At 34.1% G+C, this 25,586-nt stretch overlaps 2 protein-coding genes across 3 annotated transcripts; one reads left to right on the forward strand and one right to left on the reverse strand.

Moving 5' to 3' along the window:
- Window positions 1-755: 755 nt before the first annotated feature.
- On the reverse strand, window positions 756-11,793 carry LOC106673136. The gene is made up of 18 exons (XM_014405135.2): window positions 11,569-11,793; window positions 8,451-8,498; window positions 8,172-8,376; window positions 7,970-8,109; window positions 7,808-7,912; window positions 7,514-7,750; window positions 7,324-7,445; window positions 7,082-7,255; window positions 4,294-4,420; window positions 4,087-4,228; window positions 2,689-2,889; window positions 2,465-2,586; window positions 2,230-2,408; window positions 1,595-1,740; window positions 1,356-1,527; window positions 1,190-1,292; window positions 965-1,128; window positions 756-900 (listed from the first exon to the last, which is right to left on the reverse strand). Exons 2-18 carry the CDS (start codon window positions 8,494-8,496, stop codon window positions 778-780), a joined length of 2,508 nt encoding a protein of 835 aa, XP_014260621.1. The 5' UTR covers window positions 8,497-8,498; window positions 11,569-11,793; the 3' UTR covers window positions 756-777.
- LOC106673137 (STIP1 homology and U box-containing protein 1) lies at window positions 10,449-25,331 on the forward strand. 2 transcript variants are annotated; one of them, XM_014405136.1, is made up of 8 exons: window positions 10,449-10,630; window positions 10,689-10,908; window positions 20,169-20,367; window positions 20,439-20,566; window positions 20,649-20,771; window positions 21,164-21,220; window positions 23,554-23,670; window positions 23,732-25,331. In XM_014405136.1, exons 1-8 carry the CDS (start codon window positions 10,512-10,514, stop codon window positions 23,855-23,857), a joined length of 1,089 nt encoding a protein of 362 aa, XP_014260622.1. In that variant the 5' UTR covers window positions 10,449-10,511; the 3' UTR covers window positions 23,858-25,331. The 2 variants fall into 2 exon arrangements, with proteins under 2 accessions (XP_014260622.1, XP_014260623.1); XM_014405137.2 differs by lacking the exons at window positions 10,449-10,630; window positions 10,689-10,908 and adding an exon at window positions 13,884-14,346.
- Window positions 25,332-25,586: the final 255 nt, after the last annotated feature.

Consider the following 25,586-nt stretch of genomic DNA (forward strand, 5'->3'; position numbering starts at 1 on the left):
AATTATGAATGATGGAGTGGGCGTGGAGTTCAATCCTTTTTAAAAAGATGTTTCCTACTCACAGTAAGTACGAAAAGCTGGAATTATAACACAAATAACTATTATAATAGTAAATACTGTAAGAAATTAATTATAAATTAGTGATTAAAGATAAAAGATAAAACATAGAATAATACCTTAGTATTATTAAATTATTATAAAAATAATAACAATTAATTAAATTATTTAGATGTTTAATATTATTTATGTACATATTTAAAATGGAAGGTAGATCAAAATCTGTTATATTATTAATGGATTTATCACCATGTTCAATTTTACATTTTTTTAATTTCAAATTTCTCAAACCAATCTAGTTCTCTCCCTTTGTTGAAACTATGTAACACTATTCAATTCACTAATTTCGTGGTCCGCTTGACCAATTAATATATTACAATTTTTTTTAATTTAGACTAAAAACCTTAATTAATTGCTTTAAACTATGTACATTTTGTACACCCTCTCCAAGATTCCATTTGCCTATTTAGATTCGTGAATCATACAATATTGGTTTCATGGAAAAATGTTATACTTTTGTGGTCAATTTCTATTGCGGCTTGTATGTGCATGTTATTTGAGAATTTAATCAAGATTTTATTTTTCCAAGCTTTAGAAAAACATTTGCTTACAGCATATATCATTCAAATAATAAAAAGGCCCTAAGTAAATTTAGGATTGAAATTTTTATTTTCTTTTTTTAAAGAAGGCAACAATAATCAAAATCTTATCTCATGAAATTTATTGTTGGCTGAATTTCGATTCTACAGAAATTGAAGGCTTGTAATATTTAAAATTGGAGGTTGTTTGCGACTTTTCCGTTTTATAATACCGCGGAAAGCTTTTTACCTCGTTTATTTCATCCTGAAATTATCGGAAAAGTTAATCAAAATGTAATCTTATTTCTTTATTTGTGTTTTTAACTTACCACTGCTGTTGAATAAATTGTCGGTTTTTGATCTTCAGTCCGTTCTTTAGTCGAGGTGCCCCTTAAATTTTCAAGTATGGTATTTCTGTAATGAAGTTTCAGCATTTGAATGTCTTCTCTTGTCATTTTTGGATCCATGTCCCTGAGTCGTTTTGTGTGTTCAACTAAAAATACAATATTAATATCTACAGTTTTCAGTATTGTTTAATTTTATTTTTATTTTACTAGATTTAGCCGCTGAAAACTTAGGCCTCTTAAAATCTTCACATGATTTCCATGGCAAATCAATTTCTAACAATTTTATGTCCAATTCGTTGAATAGAACCAACTGGAATTTAATACTTAATATTTATTTATCAATTCCAAGTGGAATAAGTCGGACAAATCTTACTTTAATGAAAAAGTGCTCTTCTAAGCAGTACATGTTAACAATCGGTCTACCATTTGTATTGATAGTCATTTGTTTTAAAACAATGCATTTCTCAACATTCCATATGTAAAGTTCACCATCTTCACATGCGGTGAAAAGTTTTAAAAATGACACAACCGCACTGTTGACCCTCCTTTGACAATGCAAAAATAAGTTGAAAAAATTAAATTCTAAACTCAAAGTTAAACTAGTGCACCAACGTTTTATGCTTATAAGATCCAATACTGTGTGGATCATTCAGGTCGGCATCCCAGATTCTTACATAACCATCAATACCACCAGATATCACAAATAAAGGATAAGTACTTAGACAAGTGATTTCACCACAATGAGCATGTACAATTACCTTAAAATCAATTAAAATAACATAATAAACACACTTAGATGTATGCATAAAGCATGCAAATACAACTTTTTTTTCTTTAATAAAAAGTAATGCTTTAAAGTAAAGCTTTCCCACATATTAAGCTTTTTCCCCCCTCCTGAGCACTGCAGCTGTACAGCTTATTGTACTTTATCCCTGGCTCCATATATATATTTTTTTTTTGGGGGGGGGGGCTTGCAACACAAATGTGAACTTGAGCCCCCGTTTTACCGGTGTTTTTCCGGGTCACTGAGATCCAATCCCGCCCCTTCCATTGATGAGTGCGTGTCAATCTCTTTCAATTGCGGCCACCGGTCCCCTTAGGAGTCAGAAAAAGTCCAGAGGCGATGGTGGGGATCGAACCCACGACCGTGGGATCAACTAACCGAGAGTCTGACGCTTTAACCACTCGGCTACCACAGCCCCCCTTCATATTAAGCTTAGTTTGATAATTTGAAATTTAAAACTTACCCCATACATAAGATCTTTTTCTAACAAAGCAGTGCCATGATCATTAAACCTGACCATCACCACTTTTCCATTTACATTGCCAATGTAAACGGAATTTTCTTCATCCACACATAGTTTCGTTGGTAATCCTTCCTGAAGTTCGAGCGTTAGGATGCAGGCTGCACTGTCGATTCTAAAAACTAGTAATTTTTTTAAAGCGAGAGATTTAGTAATTTTATGCATCAGTCCGTTGTACTTTTCAACTGTAAATCTGCTGAGCACGAGACAAGATAGGAACTGTTTGCTTCAATTGAAATTATTATGTTCTTATGGCCGGAATATGTCAATTTACACTGTTTGCTCCAAATATCGAACAATCTGTATTTGTAAGAAAAAACTGATACACAAAAGAAAACAAGCTGGAGAATAATTTTAATGGTAAATTAACAACAATTAATAGCAATTGGTAAATTTGTTTACTTGATTTTTCCATCAAAGCTGGCAGTGAAGATCTGGTAGTTGTTAGGATGTAAAGCAAGACATGTTATAGGGTCAATGTGACAGTCATGTATGGCAATCGTTGAAGGGGCTCCTGTTTTGGTACAGTGAAATTTCAAACCATTTTGATCTGCAATTACTATCCAACGCTGTGAAGCTACCCCACTTCTATTTAATCCATAACTAAAATTAATAGTTTATTATTATTTTTTTATTAATTTGTATTCTTTATGGAAAGCCAGTTCAAAAAATTTGCAAACAGACTGGAGAATAACATCAAAGAAAATAACAAAAATATGGCAGCGCGAGAGAAAAAGCTTAATGCATTAGAAAGTCTGAATAAAAGGAAAAATATAATTTTCAACGTGAAAGAAATATGCAATGAAAGATATTTTGACACTGAACAACTTGTCACAAAATTGCTAAGAGAGAAGCTTAAAGTCAGAATAGAAGAAGAATTAGATTTCGTCAGATGTCCAGCAGGCTAAAGAGGGACAAATAAGGCCAATACTGATCGGATTAACGACATACAAGAAAAAGATAATTATACTAAAAAAAAAAAAAAAAAAAAAAAAAGGTAGCGAAATCACCATTGCAGTGGATATAGAATTGAGTAAGAGAGAGAGAATTAGGGAGCAAATGCCAGAAATGAAGAAGGCCAGAGAGGAGGGAAAAATGGCTTTTTTAGTCCGAAAAGGAAAAGAGAAATAACGAACTCACCAACCCCAACAAAGCAAAATGTAACAAAGAAAAAAGTTATGAAATTATTAGGCCAAAAAAGTGAGAATCAAAATTCAATTAAGGCCTATCTACATGAACAAACAGTAGATAAACCCACTTAGCAATGAATGGACAACATAGCTTCTAAGGAAAGACCCGGAACTGAAAAATGGAAACAAGACGCAAACAATTAAAAAATTGTAAGGATAGAATAGTTTCCCAGAACGGGTGGTCACCGAGGGAAACAGACCACATCCTCCCACTCCCAAACTCAAATTCGACAACAAAAACAATTTAAAAATTGGAACATTAAATTATTGATCATTTTTTTCTTTCAAAGGCTACAAGGAGACTCTTAGATTTTTCATGTCTACAGAGGAATTTACAGTGCTCATATTCTTGTCTTCTGCTTATTACACGACATTTGAAAATATGTCAAAAAGAGGGAAAAATTCAAAAGGTTGTAGGTTGAGATGAGTCGGTGTCCAGATGACCGAAGTCACGATGGCTCAATTGGTTAGAGCAATGATGTGTTGAGCTGAAGGTCATGGGTTCGAATCCCGCTTGTGACAAAATAGTTAATATGGTCAATTGTGACTGACAAATACATAATGGATTAATATAATTAAATTATTAAATTATTGACAAAAAGTTACTTACTCAGTACTGATCACGCTGAGAGTACATTTGTCTACAGAAAATTTGGACTCTTTTTCAATAGTTAAATAATAGTCAGAAAATTTAGCTCGTTTAATTTCATCTTCCGGCACAATAGTGCTAAAAGCTCCAGTAGTTGTCATTACTTATACAGAAATTTAAAAAAAAAATTAGAATTAACATTAAACAAATCTAATTACCACAACTTACCCCTGGCTTTGACCAACTTTTTACTATGCTGGTTAGTTTGAGAATGGATTTTTTTCAATTTATGCACTCTTTTCCCGTTTTTATCCTCCTTACACAATACTTGAAAATTTATTCGATAGACAGGTGCCTGAAATGTTTTTTAATTATAAAAATGATTATTTTAATCAGATAGATTATATTACAACCGAGTGACAAAATTATATACACACCCCTAATTGATATGATTTTTTAATGTAATGGGTTTGTACTACAAATATTTATTCAAAACACATGAAATAAATATTTTTCTTCATTAAACTTTAATTTTTCAGTAAATAAGAGAAAAAATTATTAAAATACTAAAATTAAACGATTTTGGTCTGCGACAAAATTATAGACACATGGAATAAAATCAATTTAAAACAAGGTTGTAATATTGTTATAATATTTTGTGGTATTACCACTCAGTTTTATTATTTCCAGTAATCTTTCTGGAATGGTTTTGTACATATTTTGAATAAAATCTTGAGGCAAATTAATCCAGGCAGTGCTGAAAGCTGTTTTAAGTTTGTCGACAGAGTTGTACTGCTTACAGTCTTGATATACCATCCTTGATAATTTTCCCCATACATTTTCTATAATTTTACAATTAAGGTTTTCAGTTGAGATAAAAAAGTCAATGGCATGAGCGGGATTCGAACCCACAACCTTCGGCTTGATACGCCGCTGCTCTACCACTTGAGCTATCATGACCTCATCGGGGGTTCGAATCCCGCTCGTGCCATTGACTTTTTTTATCTCAACTGAAAACCTTAATTAATTGTAAGATATTAATTGGTCAATCGGACCTCGAAACTAGTGAATTTTCTATAATGTTCAAGTCTGGTGGGAGTGCAGGCCATTCAAGTTTTTCAATGCTGTTCTGTGAAAACCATTCTTTAACAATTTTTGCATTGTGTATGGGTGCGTTGTCGTGCTGGAATGTTGGAGTCCTTTCGCATAAATCGCTGAAACTAGTTTTTTCTTTGTCCAGTAATTTCTTGTAATATTCCGAATTGACTTTTTTTGGAAGAAAACAAAGATTCCCTTTTTTATTACACCCAATACACCCCCAAATCATCAAAGATCCACCACCCATTTAGCGCCGTGATAAAATTTTTTCTTCTTTAGTTAGATCATGAAAGTAGTATGCATATCTGTCTGGGCCATCCAAATTGAATTTTTTTTTGTCAGAAAAAATAACTTTTTGCCAATAATCTTAATTTTCCAAAATTTGGTTTTCAGCAGATTTGACACGGGCTAGTTTATGGTGGGATTTCAGAACTGGTTTGCGTTTCAGTTTTCTTCGGACTTTGTTTTCAGTTTTTTTTAAGGAATCTGAACCGTTCAAACAGAAACATCAACACCCACCTTCTCTGCAATGGCTTTTGCAGTCGGAAAGCTGTTTGAAGCAACGCGCAGGTGTGCGATTTGTCTCTTCTGTTCAAGGAAGGTGGTCTTCCAGAGCCATGCCCTCTTCCGTAGTCTTCACCTAGTCGTGTTATCTTCGAAACCAATGAAAAACTTCGTTTTATGCGTCGGGCGATATCTCGGTAGCTCATTCCATCTTCATTGAGCAGGTGAATCAACCAGCGCTCCTCATCAGAAAATCTTTTTCCTTTGGGCATTTTAAAATAACTTTGAATTGCTCCAAATGAACTCACAGTAATCGCTTTACTGAGGCATGGTACAGTGAATACTGAATAAACCTTTGGAGTTATAAAATAAACCTAAACAAAATGTGTGTCTAAAATTCGCAGCTAAATCAAAACAATACTATTTATTGAGATGTACATTTTTATAAGATTATCAGATCAAGCCATTTCCAGAGTTAATTTTATTATAATATCATGAACATTTTTTTTTTTTTTTTGCCTTATGGTCTAGCACATTGGCCAAGTCTCAAAACTTCAAGATTGAAATGTATACTTTTAAATGTATACTTTGTAGGTAAAAGAGAGTATAACGGACATTGAGGTAAGAAGAGGGATAATATTAGAAGTTAGAGTGTTGTAGAGGGACTCTCGGTTGATGGAGATATTGGGACAGGCTAGTAAAATATGGTTGGAATCAGCTATGCACGAGGAGTCGCAGGAACAAAAAGGAGAGACGAGGATATTTATTTTATAGAGGTGGGAGGGAAGACAATTGTGGTTTAGGCGAAGCCGAGGAGGTGAGAGAATGGCGAGGACTATTGTAAGATCGGAACCAAGGGAAGGTAGGAATGATAGGTTGGATGAATTTATAAAATTTTCCATTTGTGCTGGCGGAGTATTCGTTTTGCCAACGGAGCCTGCAGTAACTGTTTATGTGGGCTCTTAGATCTCTAGGGGAGATAATAGAGCAGGGAATGCCAGCGGAGGCCGCAGATTTGGCCAGCCGGTCCGCTTCATCATTAAATTTGATGAACAATATTCTAATGGCAAAAGAAATAATTTTTGACTGTTGAAATCATGATTTTTTTAATGTGTCTATAATTTTGTCACTCAGTTGTATTATTTATACATTGTTTAATTTTTTTTTTATGATTTAAGAAATTATTTATTTATTTATGGATCGAAATCCACTATAAAAATATAGCACATTATTGGTAGAATTTTGTAATTGTAAGCAATCAGAAGGAGAAGCGATTATGGAATAGATTTTCAGATCATCAGCAAATAATAAAAATTGAGCAGAAGGAAGAGCAAGATGGATATCATTAATAAATAAGAGAAATAAAACTGGTCCAAGATGAGACCCTTGCGAGACTCCCGAAATGATAACTTACTGAAGATTCTATTGATAATGCAGCAAAGTCTATAGTTTTTCTTGCTCGTTTCTCTTTTCTAACTTGTGTTATCATTTCCCTCCAATAGCTGTTTACTCTGCTCAGTGTTTGGTATGAACTCTCAGGCAACTGGTGAATTATTTTCCTGTTCACCCAAATTGGTAGCATTTGGACCTTTTGAGAAAATTTACAGCTTATTATATGTTTAGATCAATCTAATAAATACTTAATTGTTCAATTACTCTGTCTGGGTACAATGTACTTTGCGCTTTTACGCTAGTTGTTTCTATGTCGGTTGAAATTTTAGCCCACTGCTGCTGTAATCGTGTAAGTTCTAACTTTGCTTTTGCATTTTGTCTTGGACCTAAAAAAAATGTTTAGCTTCAACTGTATTTTTTTTTTTTAATTATTGGCAATGTTTAAACATTTCACCTAAAAAAATATCGATCAATCGTCCACCTTTCATCAATCCTTCTGATGTTATTATTTGTGTATCTATTGAAGTTTTTGATGGATGCTTTGTTTCTACTGGAGGAGCTGAAGCTGAATTTTGAACAGTTAATTTCTTCCTATCTTTTTTTGTGAACTTCCTTTTCTTCCTTCTAAATTTTGCATTCAATCTGTTCTCAATTTTTACCAATTTTTTGCGAGCTTCCTCTAGCTTTTTGTCTAGAATAATAAGGGGAAAAATCAATACAGCTGAGAGCCACTTACTTGTACACATACCATTTTCTAATTCCATTGCTATCAATTCTTCCTTTTGCTTCAAAACATTCACGCCCATTTGGTATATACTTTCTTGAAGGAGACTTCCACCCATATGTAACAGACCTTGAATGTCAATTTATAATTTATTCCATTTTCATAGCTTACAACTAAAACACCTACTAATAAAAACTGGAATCTGTTGATAGTCTGGTAAAGACTTAAACCAATTGACATAATACCTCCTCATTTTAACTAAATGTTCATCTGATAAACTTCTGTTATGGTCGAGTGGTTGAATATCGTAAGAACATTTGGCATTTCTACAAACAATTAACATTGAGATTAATATTCCAATGCAATCCACGATAATACTAAAACTTACTGTTCTTTACTGTATGTGAGATCTTTTTCAGGTGAACCAATGAAATAGACCAAGTCAATCACATGAACACCGTCTTTTAAAACCTCAAACAATCTTGTGCAGAATTTCAATTTATTGATCCATGATGCTTTAGAATACCAATCTTGAACATAGCAAATATCGGTGTTGATTCTTTGTAGTTGCTCAAACGCAATGAAAGGACGCACTGTAAAATAAATTAATAAAAAAAAAAAAATCAGAATTATAAACTATAATAACAGATTGTTCAAATTAACTTACAATTCTTTTCATCTTCTTTCGCTTTTTTTAATACTTCATGATTCATGTCTGAAACATTTTTTAAAACTGAGAGACAAATTGGATTGTAATAAATTGTAATTATAGTTAATATTTTATCTCAACCAGGACCTTGTATAAAATGAATAATTAATTTAAAGACGTAACTTGGTCAATTGACCAGTAAAACATAAATAGATTTATAATAACAATGATTCTCTTGGGCCAAAGCCTGCGCAGGTGCCCCTTATGCAGAGAAAGGTTGCTTGATGTGTCCCACATACTGGAAACATGTCATGCCTTGGCTCCCTACAGGGAGCGTGTAGGCATACCAACCTGAAAATGGTACTCGAGCACTGCAGCGGGTTTCTGGTTCCCCTGTTCCTCTTTTTAAGGGAAATTGGTTTTTTTTATTGTATGTAATATGTCTTATGTTTTGTGTGCCTATAGGTTTTGTCTGAGTGCATGTATTTATTAGCGTGAATGGCGAGGGGTGAGAGTGATATATAAGTCATCATCGCCCCTCGAACGTTGAGAGCGTATGAGTGTGTGTCGACGGTGAATTATTTATAAAAGTACTCCATTGTCCTGAATCTAGATTAGTTTGAGAGTTTGAGTATAGGTCGGTGGAGGAATATCAAATACTCCACTGACCAAACGGAATGAGTGTACTGTATGGATGTTTTTTCTTTTTTTTTCTGGTATTGGCATTATAGCCATCAACCATGTGACCCTCTTGCCGTGTGCCGTAGAGAACCCCAGTACAGAACCCCTATGAAAGCCAGTACTTCTCCCTAATTATTACTTCCAATTAAGCTTTTCTTTCCGTCTTAGTTATTACCAAGGGCTGACTGCCTCCGAAGGATGTGTATGGATGTATTTATGTGTATGAATGTAGTGTTTGAAAGTGTAAATAGAATATAGACATAGTTGGGGGCTGAAATGACCTAGATGTCGGAAGCCCCAGTAAAAAAAAAAAAAAAAATGATTGTCCAAGAAGATCTTGGACAAGAGCATGATGTCCCCCAGAAAATCCAAACTGAAATGGTCATTTATGGTTGACACACAGGCCCTTAATTTTGGGGAGAAGCCCACATATAAGTCCAGCAAGCATAAAAAGGTAGCTCAATGTTTCCAGTTTAAATGAGAATGTGAGTGAGTGTGTCTAAGTTAAAAATGATGTAAATGGCTGAAATGATATTTTTGTCGATAGCCCTGTTGCATATAAATAATAATAATTATCTTGCAATAGTTGTAGTGGACTATAAAAAGTTTTGAAGTTAAGTAGTTAATATTCTGTGACAATAAATATTTGAGAAAAATGAAGTTTACTTTTTACTACGAAAACTAACCACTAGAAAGGCAGCAGGGGCAAAGAATGAGTATAATATAGTGAAAACATATAAATTACTAAACTAACAGGTTCAACAGCAGTGAAGTTGGCAAAAAGCTGAAACATGCCTGGCAGATCAATCAGCAAAGGTAGGCAGAACTAACTACAAGTTCATCGCCCAACAGACCCTATGAGAAAAAAAATAGACATTTTCTTGGCTATTAAATACATTTAAAAAAATTACAAAACATTTTTCTTCTAAGATTTTTTTCTACAAATCTGGGAGATGGTGCACATGTAGTTCGATAGAAGCTAGCTAATCAAAATAAAAATGTAAAATTCAAAACATGGAGATTGTACAAAAATTATGCTATACTAGCACTTCAAATCTATTCATTGATTTTTTATGAGGGTTCGCAACAGCAGAGGTCACTCTCAGGATGCCAGTTTAAAAAAAAGAAGAAGAAGAGCATTTGTAAGGACACCTCCCCCACTATTTATTGATATTCTTAAAATATATTATATAATTAAATACATTCCATATTTAAATAATTGTGTATAAATATAGAATTCTATCAAAATAAGCTATACATTTACAAAAAAATTCAATTCTATTCCGAATTGTAATTAACACAAGTTATAATTTGTTTGTATAAATCTGTTTTGGGTTTCTATAGAAACCAAGAACAAAATTTTATTACTGTAAATTAACCACCAATTGGCCCATCGCAATGAATAAGTGGCTTAATACAGATGACATTTCGAACGAAATCAATGAGATAACACGACGAGAAAAAGAATTGATCACCAATGACTTACAGGAATTAATTAATTTGATGGGAAGACGGAGGTATGTTGAAAATATCAGTATTTTACATATTAGGTTCAATTGAAATTCAATACTACAGGTCATACTCAGACTTGAGCTCAGCGGGGAATTTCAATCGTATAACTGAAGATGCCGACAGTTTCAACTTTGACATATCACCAAGTACATCACCTTCGGATCTTTCCATAAACGATTTGCTCACAATGGATTTAGCGTCCATTAGACAAGAGTCATTTTTATCTGAGACTAGTGGAGACAACCAATGCTCTTTTCATCATACGTTAGCCTTACAGGAAGAGGTGATTTATATACCATTTTAAGCATTTGTTACATTGATTAAAAAATTAACTTAAGTTAAAACTTAACTAACTTAAGTTAAAAAATTAACTTTCTAACTCCTTATTTTAGAGGATAAATTAAGGATAAACTGCTGTAATTAATGGAGAATCAGCTTGCAATTTTCCATTCAATCATATGCAATGACTTATTTGTAAAAATTGTAAACATACAACATTCTATTAAAAGACTGTTTAAAATAAAATGATTTTTAGGCAAAAAATTCAATTAGATTTCATTATGTTTTCTTGAAGGCAACTTAGTTAACATTTCAGTTCGTAAATAAATGTAAATAAAAGTTGACCTCTTTGATCATAATAAGAATATTTTCAATAATTTGGAAATTAATCTGATCAAAAGTTTTTAAAGAAATAACGTAATCTTTGCGTTGATATAATTTGTTTTTGCTCTATTTGAGATTAGTTTATCACAAAACAAAACAACCATTGAAAAGACTTCAAAGTCAAATTGTGGTTGACTGTAATAATGATATCGTACTTGGATTTTTTCATTATTCAGTCCAAATGACGAGAAATTTAATCTATTTTAAAACTGACACCTCACATTTCTTGCTCTTTAAAAGCAGATGTTTAAATAAAAAGGGTTAACAATTAAGAACATACCTTGTTTGGTTTTTGTTTTTTTCTAGTCGAATAAGAGAAAATTATTTAAAAATTGGGAATATTTTTGCACATTACATACACATCTGTTTATTTTTAAAACAATGATTCATAAATATTTAAACTTGCCGAGCATCTGAACATTTTTTTCAATGTGAAAATAATTTTTGGTCATAATTCGTGAGTTTGAGTTTCAGTTTTCTGTAGGTGTCAGGCTTTTTAATAAATTAAAGATATAATATTTTTTCCATTTTTAATCAGAAATTATCTATGATGATGATAATGGAAAGCTACGAAGCAGGGATTTTGTTTTTCTAGCCCTGCAGCTTTCTGGCTTATTCTACATTTCTTAGGCCCTTACTTCAGTTCGATTAACTTGATGTATCTCTTAAGAAGTAGGTCTTTGGCACAGTTTTTTTTTTTCTTTTTTTTTTCCTTGATATCTTACATTATGCCTCCATTGAGCTTTACTTCATATTAAAAAATAATATGGATGGTAATTTCTCCTCACTGCATAACCTACTAATATTGTCATCATTGAAAATATGCTGTAGGTGTTTTCCTAGATATTGGTGACCAGGTAATCACTACCCTTTATAGTGTGGCGGATGCCGAAATGGCAAAGAAAAAAAAAAAAATCACTACCCTTTGTTTTACCCTCTCTAGCTGTAGCAACGTGTTTGCCAGTATTGGTGAGGGTTATTTAGTCTAAGTTTTTTTTTATTTTTTATTTTTTTTTTTATTGGCCTTATGATCTTGCATATTAGCCATAGTACGAATTCTTGTGTGTTCAAATTGGGGGTTATCGGGAAAAAAGGGCCAGAGGCGACGGTGGGAATCGAACCCAAAACCGCGGCGTGAGAGTCTCTCATGCTAACCACTCGGCTACCGCGGTCCCCCCCCCTAAGTTTACTGTTGATGATGGTTGTTGGTCTGAGAGTTGGTAAACACATGTTGAACTGAATCTGTCTACACTCATGAGTTACCCAATAAGTATAACACATTGGCACGGTTTTGCAAATCCTCCTCTGGCTAGTTTCTTTGCTTTTTCATTACCCGCATTGTGTCCTGCCACTCAAGATATTTTCAGATTGTTTCCCCAGATTTTGAAGATTCGGGATGCATTCACTATTTTAGAGAGTTATTAGATATTTTAGATAGTCATTTTTATGTGCTAGTTCTTTTATGGCTGCTTGATTTTATTAGAACTTTTTGTAGGTGTAATCTCTTTTAAGTTTTCTAACGTGATTTAACTTGAGTTTACTTGTGTTTGGCACCTCCAGAGTTTGTTTATACATGGTCTTGCAGATCCTCTTCTGACCAGTTTCTTCGCTTTTTCATTACCCACGACTTCTTTTTGTCTTGGCACTCAAGATATTGTCGGGTTGGTTTCCCCAGATTTAGAAGATTTTAGATGAATTCACTATTTTAGATAGGCCTGAGAGTCACTCTCAGTTACTCTTACAACTCATGTCGAGAGGCGTGGTTGTCAATCCTTTAACCTGAAGATGAGCTTTAAGCTTGAAACCCAGAACATTGAGAACAACAAAATGTGATTAAGTTCCAACTTTTCAAAAAAAGATTAAACATCATACTCGCCTCATATTCATCATTTCTTGCACTTTTTATGTGCTAGTGCTTTGTCAAATGCTTGGTGATCTTATGAGAATTTTTAAGACACAAGCAATAATACATGTATTTCATCCTGAAAGATCAAGGTGTACTATGATTGCTCATAGTTTGGGCTTGCACAGACTATACTTGATCTGATTCCTTCATTTGTTTTGAAGCCATATGGTTTCTTCGGTCGGTTGAGACTTTATAGGATGCTGCAAAGGATGTTTCTGAGATCATATAGTTATTTAGTCAGTCCCCGTTTCTAGGAATGAGTAAATGGGAGGATGGTCTAACTACTACAGTTCATGCCCCTGCAGGCCTCTAGATGTCTAAAAGCTCCAATCTTATCATTTAAATTGCTAAAGCATGGCTTACATTGTTATGCTATATTTGTCTAAAATTGAGTAGTTTTTGCAAATGTTTGTCAGTTTTAAAGGAAACAAGTCAAAATATCTTAAGGTAACTTGTGAACGTGCTAAAAGCTGCTGTACAACAGAGTAAGATGTAGTCTCAACGTGGCCATCTGGTTGTCACCCCAAGAGGTTGGGCATAGCCTTCAAGGATGTTTTGCTTCATATTTATTCTTTTAAAGAAAGAAATAAATGTTTGAGGATTGAAGAACCTCTTGCAGTTTTGAATAAAGGCGGATGGCTGTTTTGACGCTACGACACTAATGGCCAGTTCCATCATAGTAGTCAGAGAGCACTGTCGTGAAACAGTATAAACACTTACAGTCTGTCAGCTGGCAAATTCCAAGTGTCTTCAGATTTGTTTTTAATTTTTGCAATCGGGAAGAAGTTCGTTTAACTCAACAGCAAATATTAGGCCAAGGCTTGGAATTCGTCGGGCCCGGGGGAGAAGAATGTCTTTTAAACCGTGTTACTGTAGGGGCGAGAGTATCCCAGTCGAGTCGTTGGCACGTTGAGCAAAAGTGAAGAAAAAAAGCTTTCTTTCTTTTCACCGAGTTAAAAGCTACAAACGTAGCGATTATCCTAGGAGATTTCCTCGATTCGATCTCAGGATAGGCGATTCGATTAATCCAAGATGAGCAAGTACACCTACTCGACGGCCAATCTCACAGACAAAGAGCTGAAGGACCAGGGTAACAGGCATTTCAACATGAGGAAGTACGAGGATGCAGTTATATGCTATTCGAAAGCCATAGTAAGTTTTTAATCTCCAAGAAGCTATTACTCAATTTCTAAAATAATACAAAAACTGTTATAGTACTTTTTTTTTTTTTTGTTAAATAGCGTTTCTTTTTCTTCTTCAAAACTGATCCAAGTATAGCTTCCAAGTAAAAACATTAATTGTAACATGTGCTGTTAGAAGATGGCTGAATTAATGTTCAAGAAATGTTATCAGCTGTTCTCTGTTAGTCATTCCGTTATCTTTGTCCTCGCTTTGATTTTGATCTAAGAGATTCCGGCAAAATATTAGTGTTAGATGTAGATGTACGTTCGAGCTGTAATGTACTGCGTGCTTTGAGAGCTACTGTATCCCATGTTCAGTGCTTACAGCACACCAGTGCTAGTTAAAGTTCATCAAGAAATTAGATTACTAGGCATGGTTTCAGTGGTGAATTTCTTCTACAGTTACATTGGTAACTGCTTCTTTGCTCTCTGCACATGCTATGTTGCGTTATACCAATATCCTTCATATGCCCATTCAGTCTGCAGTGTCCTGTCAAGATTTGACGTTTTTCCCTGCTTCTTTTGTTGCGTTATGTTGTTTCTTTTCTTCCAAAATTTTCTAGAAGTTTCTCGGATTTTTATGTATTAGTGGTAACTCTCCACCAGATGTTCTTTAGTATAAGCCCCCAGTTTTGAAAATCAAAATCTATTTTTCTATAAATCTTAGCGTTCTTTAGTATACCGTTCTAGACTAGATTTTCTCTAATTTAAATAGAAAATAAAAAAAATGAGTTAGGTAAGGTTCAATAATCCACCCAAAAAAAGTGGAGGCTCATATTAAAGAAACTGACTAGTGAGAAACTTTAGTATAAGCTCCCACTTACGATTATGCAGTCTGATCATTCTGGTTCACTTCTTTATCAACACCTTTTTCAATATCACAGTAACAGTTATGCAGTATTCGGATTGTAACAGTCTTTTACAGACTTGAGGAAAGCCATAAATGGGTCTGTATGCCCAAGCTGCACTTATCTTCTGCCAGGTGGTCGTAAACGTGCTTAACCTGACAGTGTGAATCCCTCTTTTGACGGCCATGTAGACAATCTGTGTAAATATGCTAAACTTGTAGGACTCGAAGTGGACTGAATAAATGACTGATTTGTGTTCAAAATTCAGAATTGTCAGTACAAAATACTGTATTCATGCCGTTAGTGAGAAATAATTTTGGTACCGGGTTGCACATACTTCAAGATAATAGGGAGAAGCGTTGCTGCACCTCTTGCTATTGGGGCAAAGTTCTAATAAGAATTCTCTGCTTCTAAGAAGGGAAACTAAACTACTTTCAGAAAACTCATTTTGAAGGAAAAGGAAAAAATTATCTACACACAACATGAGGGTGGATGTAAATAGATTCAACCGGGATGAGTTGGAATACAAACTGTATATCCAGAGCATAGAGATGTAGATGAGTTGCATAAAAGGGTACGAAGGCTGCTTAAGTTGGAAGCTGAAGGCAGATTCGCCTCACCCGTACACCTTCCCTCGAATACGGGAGAAGAACTGAGCGTATGTTCGGGAAAAATTGAAACCCTTAGACCAAAAATGATTGAGGAGTTCCCAAAGGGTAATAGAGCGGACTTCAAGAAAATAGATGCCAAGTTACAGGTTGGTTTGGACCTGTTGGTCATACAGAATCAGTTTTCCTATAATCCAGGAAAAAACATCCCTAGGGGAATTTCAAACAAAGAAGGTCTTGCCCTATTCAATACTGGGATATAGTGACATTCATGGTAACAATCTTGCCAACATAGTAGCCACATTAGCCGTCTTAGAAGACATCTGGATTGACCGAGTTTCTGGGGAAGACTTCCTCGTATGCCAAGAATTATGAAAAATTGGCATAACGAATGGTGTGACTTATGCTCTTGATTTTAGGTTTATATGTATGTGTGCCAAACTCTAATGACTGTTGAATAATTTTATAGACTTAATCAATTTAGGGCTTTTGTGGTGTTTTGGGCAGTAATTGAAGTTTGCGAATTGCTGAAGTGTGACTACACAAATCAAGAGTTCTAACCCTTAGGTCTGTGGCACCTATACGGCCCTCCTTTGCAATAGGAATTGTGTTATTTATTTTTTTAATGGTTAAATTGTGTAAATAATTGTTTGTCATTAAATTGTTTTTGGTTTATTGTATTTACATCTGCTGAAAGAGAAAACGAAACAAAGACAGATAACGATAATCAAGACAAATGTTAAATTTTTTGTAGAGTAGGCAGTAATATCCTTACAATTTCCATTTAGGCATTTGAAAAACTTTAATTATTAATTGTAATGTAACAATTTTCTTGAAATTATGATATTCTAACGCATTGAACACTACAAACTGCTTTTACATAAAAATATTTTAGTTCTTATTTTATATGAACAACAATGATTATACTGATTATCTTCCATTGCCTGAAAAGAAGTTAGAAAATCCTTATCAGTGTATGATTAAAGCAAAAAAAAAAACCTTATAAAACTAAAGCTGCTAAAACTAGTAACAAAATGTTTATATTATATTCAAAAACAAGAAATTTTGGAAGGAGCTGAAACATTAATTTATTATGAAAATAAATAATATTTCGATGATTTTGAAGGAACAATAGAAGAAAAAAATCTTTATTCAATTGGGTATGAACTTGGTTTGAAACAACAAACTTTTTTTTTTTAAATTTACATGTATAATTTACAAATGGAATGTGTTATATTTACTTGAAAGGATTAAATAGTTTTATAATAGTTTTAACATTTAACTTAAAGGATTAAATAGTTTTATAATAGTTTTACCATTTATTAACTTAAATTACACTACTAATAATACATAATTACTAATCTAAAATTCTCATTCAATATTCCCTGATTCTAATTGTTATAGGTAAAATTAAAAATTTTCTCATAAAATATACAGTAAAATCTTGATAGTTGTTGAGAGCAGTTTTTTTTGTGTGCGCACGGCTCACCGCTCGTGGTTCGATCTATGGAACGAGAGCAAACGCTATCGCTCGCTAGGGTGCTCCAAGAGAGTAGCGTGTTACTCCACTCTAGGCCCGTCAAGCCTTTTAGGGGGCAGGTTGCCTGGGCTTGACGGGTGAACACTCTCTTCTTACTTTCTACTAACTCTGAACGGGGAGGTTTGGGAAAAGATACAATTCTGACAGAACAATGAAGTCTTTTTTTGGCTGAACATTCCCCAACATGTTCCATCAATTAATTCTTGCTCAATTAATATACAATTCATGAATAAATCTCTATCCCTTCTTATAACTAACAACTCTCTATTCCTTTAAACAATTAATAAAGAAAACTTATAAACTGAATGACTATTTCTGTATACAAGCAACGCTCTTATTCCCGTTAGCAAATCCTTATTACTAGGGGTTTAATTATTGGGGTCGTTTTACTTAAGATTAGGCCGCAGCCCAAAATCGCCCAACTGTTCTCCAAATCTCCCGCAAACCGATTGACAAAACTTGTTCTCACAGTACTGGAATGCGTGCACCGATCTTGACGGTTAGGTGGTTCAGATTCTGCTGTGTTGACTCTGTTGTCCTCTCTGGCTCCGGCTGTCATGGCCCAACCAGTCTCCTGCCCTCAGACTGCTCTTTAGACTTCTCTCCTAACGTCTCTCTCGACTTCAGCTCCTTCTCGCCTATTCCTACGGGCTGATTGCGACAGCTCTCTGCTGACCGCCTCTCTTTTCAACTCCTCGTCGTCTCTTCACTGCGGACTCCCGGACTACGGACACTACTCAGCCTTTACTCAAACTCTTGACTCCGATTGTGTTTTTGTCTCAATCCGTTCAGGGAGGAGGTGGGGAACAGTTACGCTTAGGAAATACTGCTAAGCTTCCGGGTGACTTGACTGCCCTTGTCCTCTCCAGGTCATCAAGCTATTCCGGAAGAGTCTAGGCATTAGCTAATCCTGGGGTTGAGCAATAAGGCCACTCGTCAGCACAACAGTCAATTTTTCTAGGGCGATTGCCCAGGATCAACTCACATTTCTCAATTGAAAACATCCAGCTGTTATCATTTCGCCAGCTTTGTTTAGCTGCATCTGGAGTTTTCGAGAAAGACGGGGTTTGCTCCCGAGATTCCAGGCCACTTCCGATTGCCCTGTCCTGCACAATACGATTTCCCAACAATTAGCCGAAATATTCTTACGTCTAATCTTAATATTTATAACAAACTTAATTTCTACAAAACCCTGTTTAAGAGTCCCTTTTGGGAATCTTCACAATAGTTCATATCCTTATATAACATATATCTTAAATATCAAAATAAAATGCTGGACCCTTGAAAAAACCAATGTGTTTCAGTCTCCTCACACTATCATAATGTTTTCCACCTTCAAGGTCGACAAAACATACATTTAAATTGAGTCAAATGAGTCTATTGTGTCCATTGGTGGGTGTTTCCAGGATTTTTTTTTGTGACACCTTATACCACTGACTCAAGATAAACCACATTGCCTAATGCAATGAATATTGCCTACAAAGCATGGAGATAAATAGAAATAAAAAATTGCTTCAGAACTTGTGGTTTCCTAAAGGAAGATGGAAGGCCATGGAGCCAGAAATGGAATCCAAGCCCACATCACATGCCATCTCTCATCACAAAATGAAGAAATTCCCATCACCTGTGAGGACATTGTTAATTTTGATCATGATGAAAATTTAGCTGAAATAGATGACATGGATGGCAAAAAAGACGAAGAACCAGAAGAAATTTCAAGTATCAGTCCTAAAGGGGCGAAATTATTAATTAATCACATACGTCATTTGTTAGTTGAATAAAACATGGATGAAAACGTCTTCGGGAGAATTCATATTATTGAATTAGCAATAGACAGCACATGTTAAAATAATTTTTTAATGCAAACGAAAATTTATCAATATTTTCAAAAATAACAAGTTTATAAAAATAACATATATGTTCATATAAAAAAATTAAAACTTTCGATATAACGGATTTTTCATTTTTTACTCTCGATATACCATAATCTCGATGTAGTGAATATGTCGATATATCATACTTATCCTTCATCTCCTTGAAGATGTGATATATTGTGATTTAACTGTATATGTGTATATATTTTTGTTTTGTGCATTATGAAAACTATTTATTTGAGAAAGTCCTGAGTTTATTCCCCCCCATATATTTCTAATTTTTGAGTAATTGAACTTTTATAAAATACTGGTATATCAATTAAGTACTGATTTTATTTAATCCTTCTCACATAATTTTCAAATGCCCAGAATACAAAAATGAAAGATAAACTGCTAAAAAATCTGAGCAAAGTCGCAAATGTTCCCAAACCAATAAACTTAGAATCTGTTCTAATAAGCCACAATCCAGCAGCATTCAACGTAATCATAGATTTCTAAAGTCGATAAACGTTACTTTTTGATCATCTTCAACTATTAAAATTTAGAAGATGATTGAGCTGAGTGAGTGGGTGCGGGCGCACGGTGGGGGCCTGGTCCTGGTCGGCCGATCCCGTTGGGGTGGACAGGAGAGAGACAGGGCGAGTTAGCCCAGTTTCCTCGAGGACGTGGACTTTTCCAAAATTGTCTCTGTTATTGGTTTTTTATCCACGTCCTCCAAGGAGGACACTGAACAAATAGATGAAAGCGAAAAACCATACGGGTCTTCCTCCTCAACGGGTTTTTCACCGGGGGACCGTGCTCACGATCCCGCTCGACAGTAAAATTAAAATAGAAAACTTCATGGGTAATATGCCAGCATAAACCCCCCCCCCCAAAAAAAAAAAAAAAATTACTCCTGTATTAATAAATAATTAATATTTCAGATTAAAAACCCTACAATGCCGACATATTTTACAAATAGAGCTCTTTGTCATTTGAAGTTAAAACGGTGGGATTCGTCGTGTCAGGATTGTCGTAAAGCTTTGGACATGGATTCATCTCTTGTCAAAGGCCACTTTTTCCTTGGACAAGCCCTGCTTGAAATGGAAAATTATGATGAAGCTATAAAACACTTACAAAGAGGTAAACAAATAATTTTCTTTTTTGTTTTAACCTAGTTCAGTTCCATCTAAATTTTTGGTTTTGTTATACAGCGAATGATTTAGCCAAAGAACAAAAACTGAATTTCGGAGATGATATAGCAAGTCAGTTGAGAATAGCAAGGAAAAAGCGCTGGAATGTTCAGGAAGAGAAAAGGATTACACAAGAAATTGAATTGCTCGTTAGTTAATGTTCTACAGTTCATATAGATTTTTTTTCTTTTTGTAATACGACTTAATACTAAGCTTTTATTTGTTTGTTAGACATATGTGACCAAATTGATCCATGAAGATGCAACGAGGCAAGTAGAAAAGGTGAAACATAGCATGGAAGACTTAAATATGGAATTTGTTCAGGACCGAATCATGGAGATTGAAGCAAAATGTGTAAGTACTTTTAAGCACATTACTGTTAAAAAAAAAAAATTAGTTTTGATACTTTAGATTAAAAGAAAAATAATTCATGCGAGTATGTATGCTATTTTCAAGTGATGATAAGCAGACCAAAATATTTTGTAAAAATAATTAATTTTAATTTACATAAAATAAATTTTATTGGCAGAAATGTAGCATATGTAACTTCATTAAATATTTCACTTAGCTCAGAGTTTACTGTTTTATGGAGTTTTGCGACAATTTTGAATTGACTTTGGCTGGAAAAACTTCATCTAATAGTTAACCCTGACGCAATTAACACTTCAACTCCAGAAACTTTAACATCAAATAAATATTTGTTTATATTATATTTTCAAATGCTAACTGAGCTAATTTATTTGCAGGAAAATAGTATAAGTGAGTTGAATGCCCTTTTTGCCAAAGTTGATGATAGGAGAAGAGTAAGTACAAATATATTTACACTCATACTGCCACAAACACACACACACACACACACATAATGAAATTATATTTTATCATACTGTATGCAATTGCCGATTCAAAAATTAAACAGTAAATGGAGTAGTTTAATATCCATGTAATTTATAATAAATAAATGTACATGGAAAATAAATAAAAATAAATTAAGTCTCCGCTTTTTTCATGTTGGAGAAATACCATGAACTGGTGTATCTCTGACAAATGTTGGTTATTGTCTGGATTAATGGACACATAGCAACGAAAAGCCGCTCTCCAACTTGACTATTGTGATCAGGCCCTCTCACACTCACATAAAACATGATAAAAGAAAGATGGTGGGGGGCTTCAGTGGGCGGGGATGTCCGAGAGGCTTTTGTGAATCTCTTGTGGATGGCCCTAAGAGAACCTGAGCCGGAGACAAGGGATTGTCCTCACCCGATTGAGGATTGGCCATACGGTTGACTCACAGGCACTTGCTTTTGGGCTGAAGTCCGTGCAGGTACCCGTTATGCAAAAAAAAGGTTGCTTGATTTGTCCCAAATAATAGAGGTGTGTATGCCCGGGCTCCATATAGAAAGCGTGTAGGCATGCCGCCAGATTTAAGAATGGTTCTTGAACACAGTGATTGGTTTTGGGTTCCATGTTCTATTTTTTAGGAGATATGTACATACATAGTTACATTCTACATATTTTGTCATTATGTATTTATTGAATGTATTTATTAGTGTGATTTCACCATTACCCCTCCAGCACTGTGTGCGCTTAGGTTTGATGACGGAATATTTATAAAAGTACCTTATCCACCCTAATTTAGGTTAGATTATTATAGTGTGTATATGGAGGAATATCCAGTACTCCACCGACTAATCGGATTGAGTGCAATGCATGAATGTATTTATTTGTGTGACTTGAATTATCCAATTTATGTGGTATTAGGCTAGATTATAGTATGCATGGGTTTGAGGCTGAAGTGGCCTAGCTGTCAATAGCCCCTATCGGAGCCTAACCTGTTGGTTGGGAAGCGACGATCTCTTGGTTATTTGGCTTAAGGGGGATAATAGCAAACCAACCACATAACGGGGTAGGTGAACTCCCCGATGAATTGACCCTAAAGCCTAGTATGCACTGAGATTCTTTGAATCAATTCATGTTGTGGGGCAGAGTTGGGGCTGGCGTAGATTCATTGTTGCGATGCAGCTCCGACTCTGCTCCACGACAAAGAATCGTGTCCAGACCAAGATTCAGTTCACATTCATCAGTGCCTGCGAAAATGACAGGGGAACTAGCTCTCAGGAATTTCCCTTGCTCTTTTTTGCATTGTATGTCGTGAATCCAATCGGACATGCATTAAAAAACGACCACAATGATGGTGGGTTCGGCAAGTATTTCACGGCGGGAATCAGCACGGGAAAAACCTTTTAGACATGTTGAGATTAAATGATGGCGAAGGGTTCAGAATTTTTTTGAGGATGTCCCCGACCGATTCCGAAACCATTTTAATCAAAGTTGGCGGTCAAATTTCCAAGAAAGATACCAACTTTCGGGAATCTATCTCTCCGGCCAACAGATTATCTCCGGTTCCTAGCGAGTGGAGACTCGTATACAAGCCTCATGTACATCTTCAGGATATCAAAACAAACGGAACTGTCCTTTTAAAGTATTTTTTTCAGTTTTCAAACACTGAATTTTTGGGCTAAACCATTCAATGTTTGGCTTTTCAATTCCTGATTTCTATATTCCGTGAATGACACATCCCACAAACACCGATGGGAATGCATGTCTTTGATAAACTGTAATGTCAACTCGGTACTCCACAACATACCTTTATACAAGACACTGTCGAAATCTTCAAGAAAACACTCACTACAATGTCAACTAAACAAATGAAACAAGAGCGCTTGTTCCGATTCACATCCGCATTGGCAAATGTGCAACATCGGATGGGATTCAAAAGAGTCCGAAAATGCTAGCCCGCAACACACCAGATTCATCGCAACAATGAGTCTGGGCAGCCCCGACTGAGGCTAGACCCAGCCGAGACTCTCCGGAGATTCAAAGAGTCGACTCAAAGAATCCCAGTGCTTACTAGGCCTAAGGTCAGCACACGGGGAGTGACAACCTTTCAGAGAAAATCTGAATTAACCCTAATCCTTCACAGTCATCTAATTTAGGCCTGAGCCTTGTCAAACAAATCCTTACATTAATATTATATCAATTATTATAAATTGTGCTCCAACAATAATGCATATTCACACATGATCATAAATACTCTAAATAATCATATTCATAAAGTTTATTTATTTTTTTTTTACAGAGGAGAGATGTTCCAGATTTTCTCTGTGGGAAAATAAGTTTTGAAATTTTAAGAGAACCCGTTATCACACCTAGTGGAATTACTTACGAGAGAAAAGATATAGAAGAACATCTTCAGGTAAAATATTTGATAAATTAACATCAATTTAAGATATGATATTATGTTTTTCTTCTAATAGAGGGTCGGCCATTTTGATCCAGTCACAAGAGTCAAGTTGACCCAGGACCAGTTAATACCAAATTTTGCTATGAAGGATGTCGTAGACAATTTTCTTCAGGAAAATGAGTGGGCGCTTGATTACTGACCTAACATCTATGTCATTCTTTCTAAGAATAATAATTTTTATCTATGTTTATTTGTTAATAACAAGTACAAGTACAAGAATACTATAAAATTCAACAAAAACAATAATTTTATCATTTTTTCATCACAACTCAATTACAATTATAAAGTTTATCTATATGATAACTGTTTTCTATTAAGTGATAAATTTGGGTCGAAATAAAAACCCATGGAACCTGAAGAACATATAGTATTGATATAGTAACATGTAATAAAACATTTAAAGCGAATCTTCAGAAAGCTTGTAAAAATTATACGATGAAATAATTATTACAAAATATTTTACATAATGCTAAAATAAGATTCGTTTTAATATGCACCAATGTCATTTTGGGTCTTAAAAAGTCACTTTCTGGAATATATATCCGAAATTCTATTCCCACAATTTATTATTTTTACATCTGAATTTGGCATGTTGGGATGAAATAATTATATATTCAAAAATACATCAAATTAAAATGAATGCTGAAATATGAACAGCTATCATAGCTATGATATCAAACAAAAAATAAAAGCTGTATATTATTATTTAATGTCTAATTTTATTATTATTATTTTTATTTATTTTTTATCACGTGCAAAGAAAGACAAAAATTATTGTGAAAAAATTATGCTTATAAATTGAAAAAAAAAAAAAAAAAAAATTGCGGTCAGAAAAAAACAAATTACTACAATATACTATGTATAATTTGGTGTGTAATCAGTAAATATAGCAAACTAAAGATATAAAAAAATTTGGCTGATTTAAAATCAAATTAACTGTAACATTCTAAAGCAGGAAAAATATATATGATGTAAATGGTAGTTAGAATATACCTGTTGTATTTTTTATCACAGCTTCAACCATTTACAATGTTGATATTTAATTTATTATCAAATGTCAATCATCAAATTAATTCAATTTCAACTTAAATTTGTTGCACAGAATATCAAAATTTGGGAAAAGTTTTGCTATTTAAAATACTGTGCTTGTTGATTGCATGTAATGACGAGAAACAATTCAAATGAATGCTTCATTGTTTTTAATTTAATTAAATTGCTCATTGTTACAATTTTTAGGAAATTAAAATTAATGACTTGCATATACTAAATGCGATCTGATAAAAGACGTAGATTGCAGGGATATGGGTTTTTACTATAGTTTATAACATAAGGATAAATGAAATTTTCCAAAAGTAAAGAACAAAATTAATGAGATTGGATAAACTAATTGTACATTGTGTTAGAGTTTTGTGTATATACCATGTGAATAATGAGAAGTATCATTCCTATTTTCAGTTTTCATCTATGTAACTATGAAAAGTTGAGATAAATTTATAATTATATTTTGTTGTGATTATTATAATACATATCTTACGTTTCATTGTTTCATTTATACAAGATTTTTTTTGTTATTTTAAATATTTTATATCTATAGTAAAATAAATAACATTTGCTTATTATCAAAGTTTTTCTCAATGTTTTACAATTAAAGTTTAAAGTTATAAATCCATTTAAAAAAAGCTGACAATTGTGTTATTGTACTGGAAGGAAAATGTATAATGATGAGCCCTACAATTTTTTTCCCCTGTACCGTATACATACATTCTTAATTAAAAGCCGAGGTCCCAAAGTATGACCTGCTGAACAGCATAATCATAAATGCCAAGATGGTTGGAACATCCTGACACCACATTCACAAGGGGGCCATT

Source organism: Cimex lectularius, unplaced genomic scaffold (genome assembly GCF_000648675.2).
Source record: "Cimex lectularius strain Harlan isolate CLEC.00 unplaced genomic scaffold, Clec_2.1 scaffold341, whole genome shotgun sequence".
In the NCBI taxonomy this organism is placed as follows: domain Eukaryota; kingdom Metazoa; phylum Arthropoda; class Insecta; order Hemiptera; family Cimicidae; genus Cimex; species Cimex lectularius.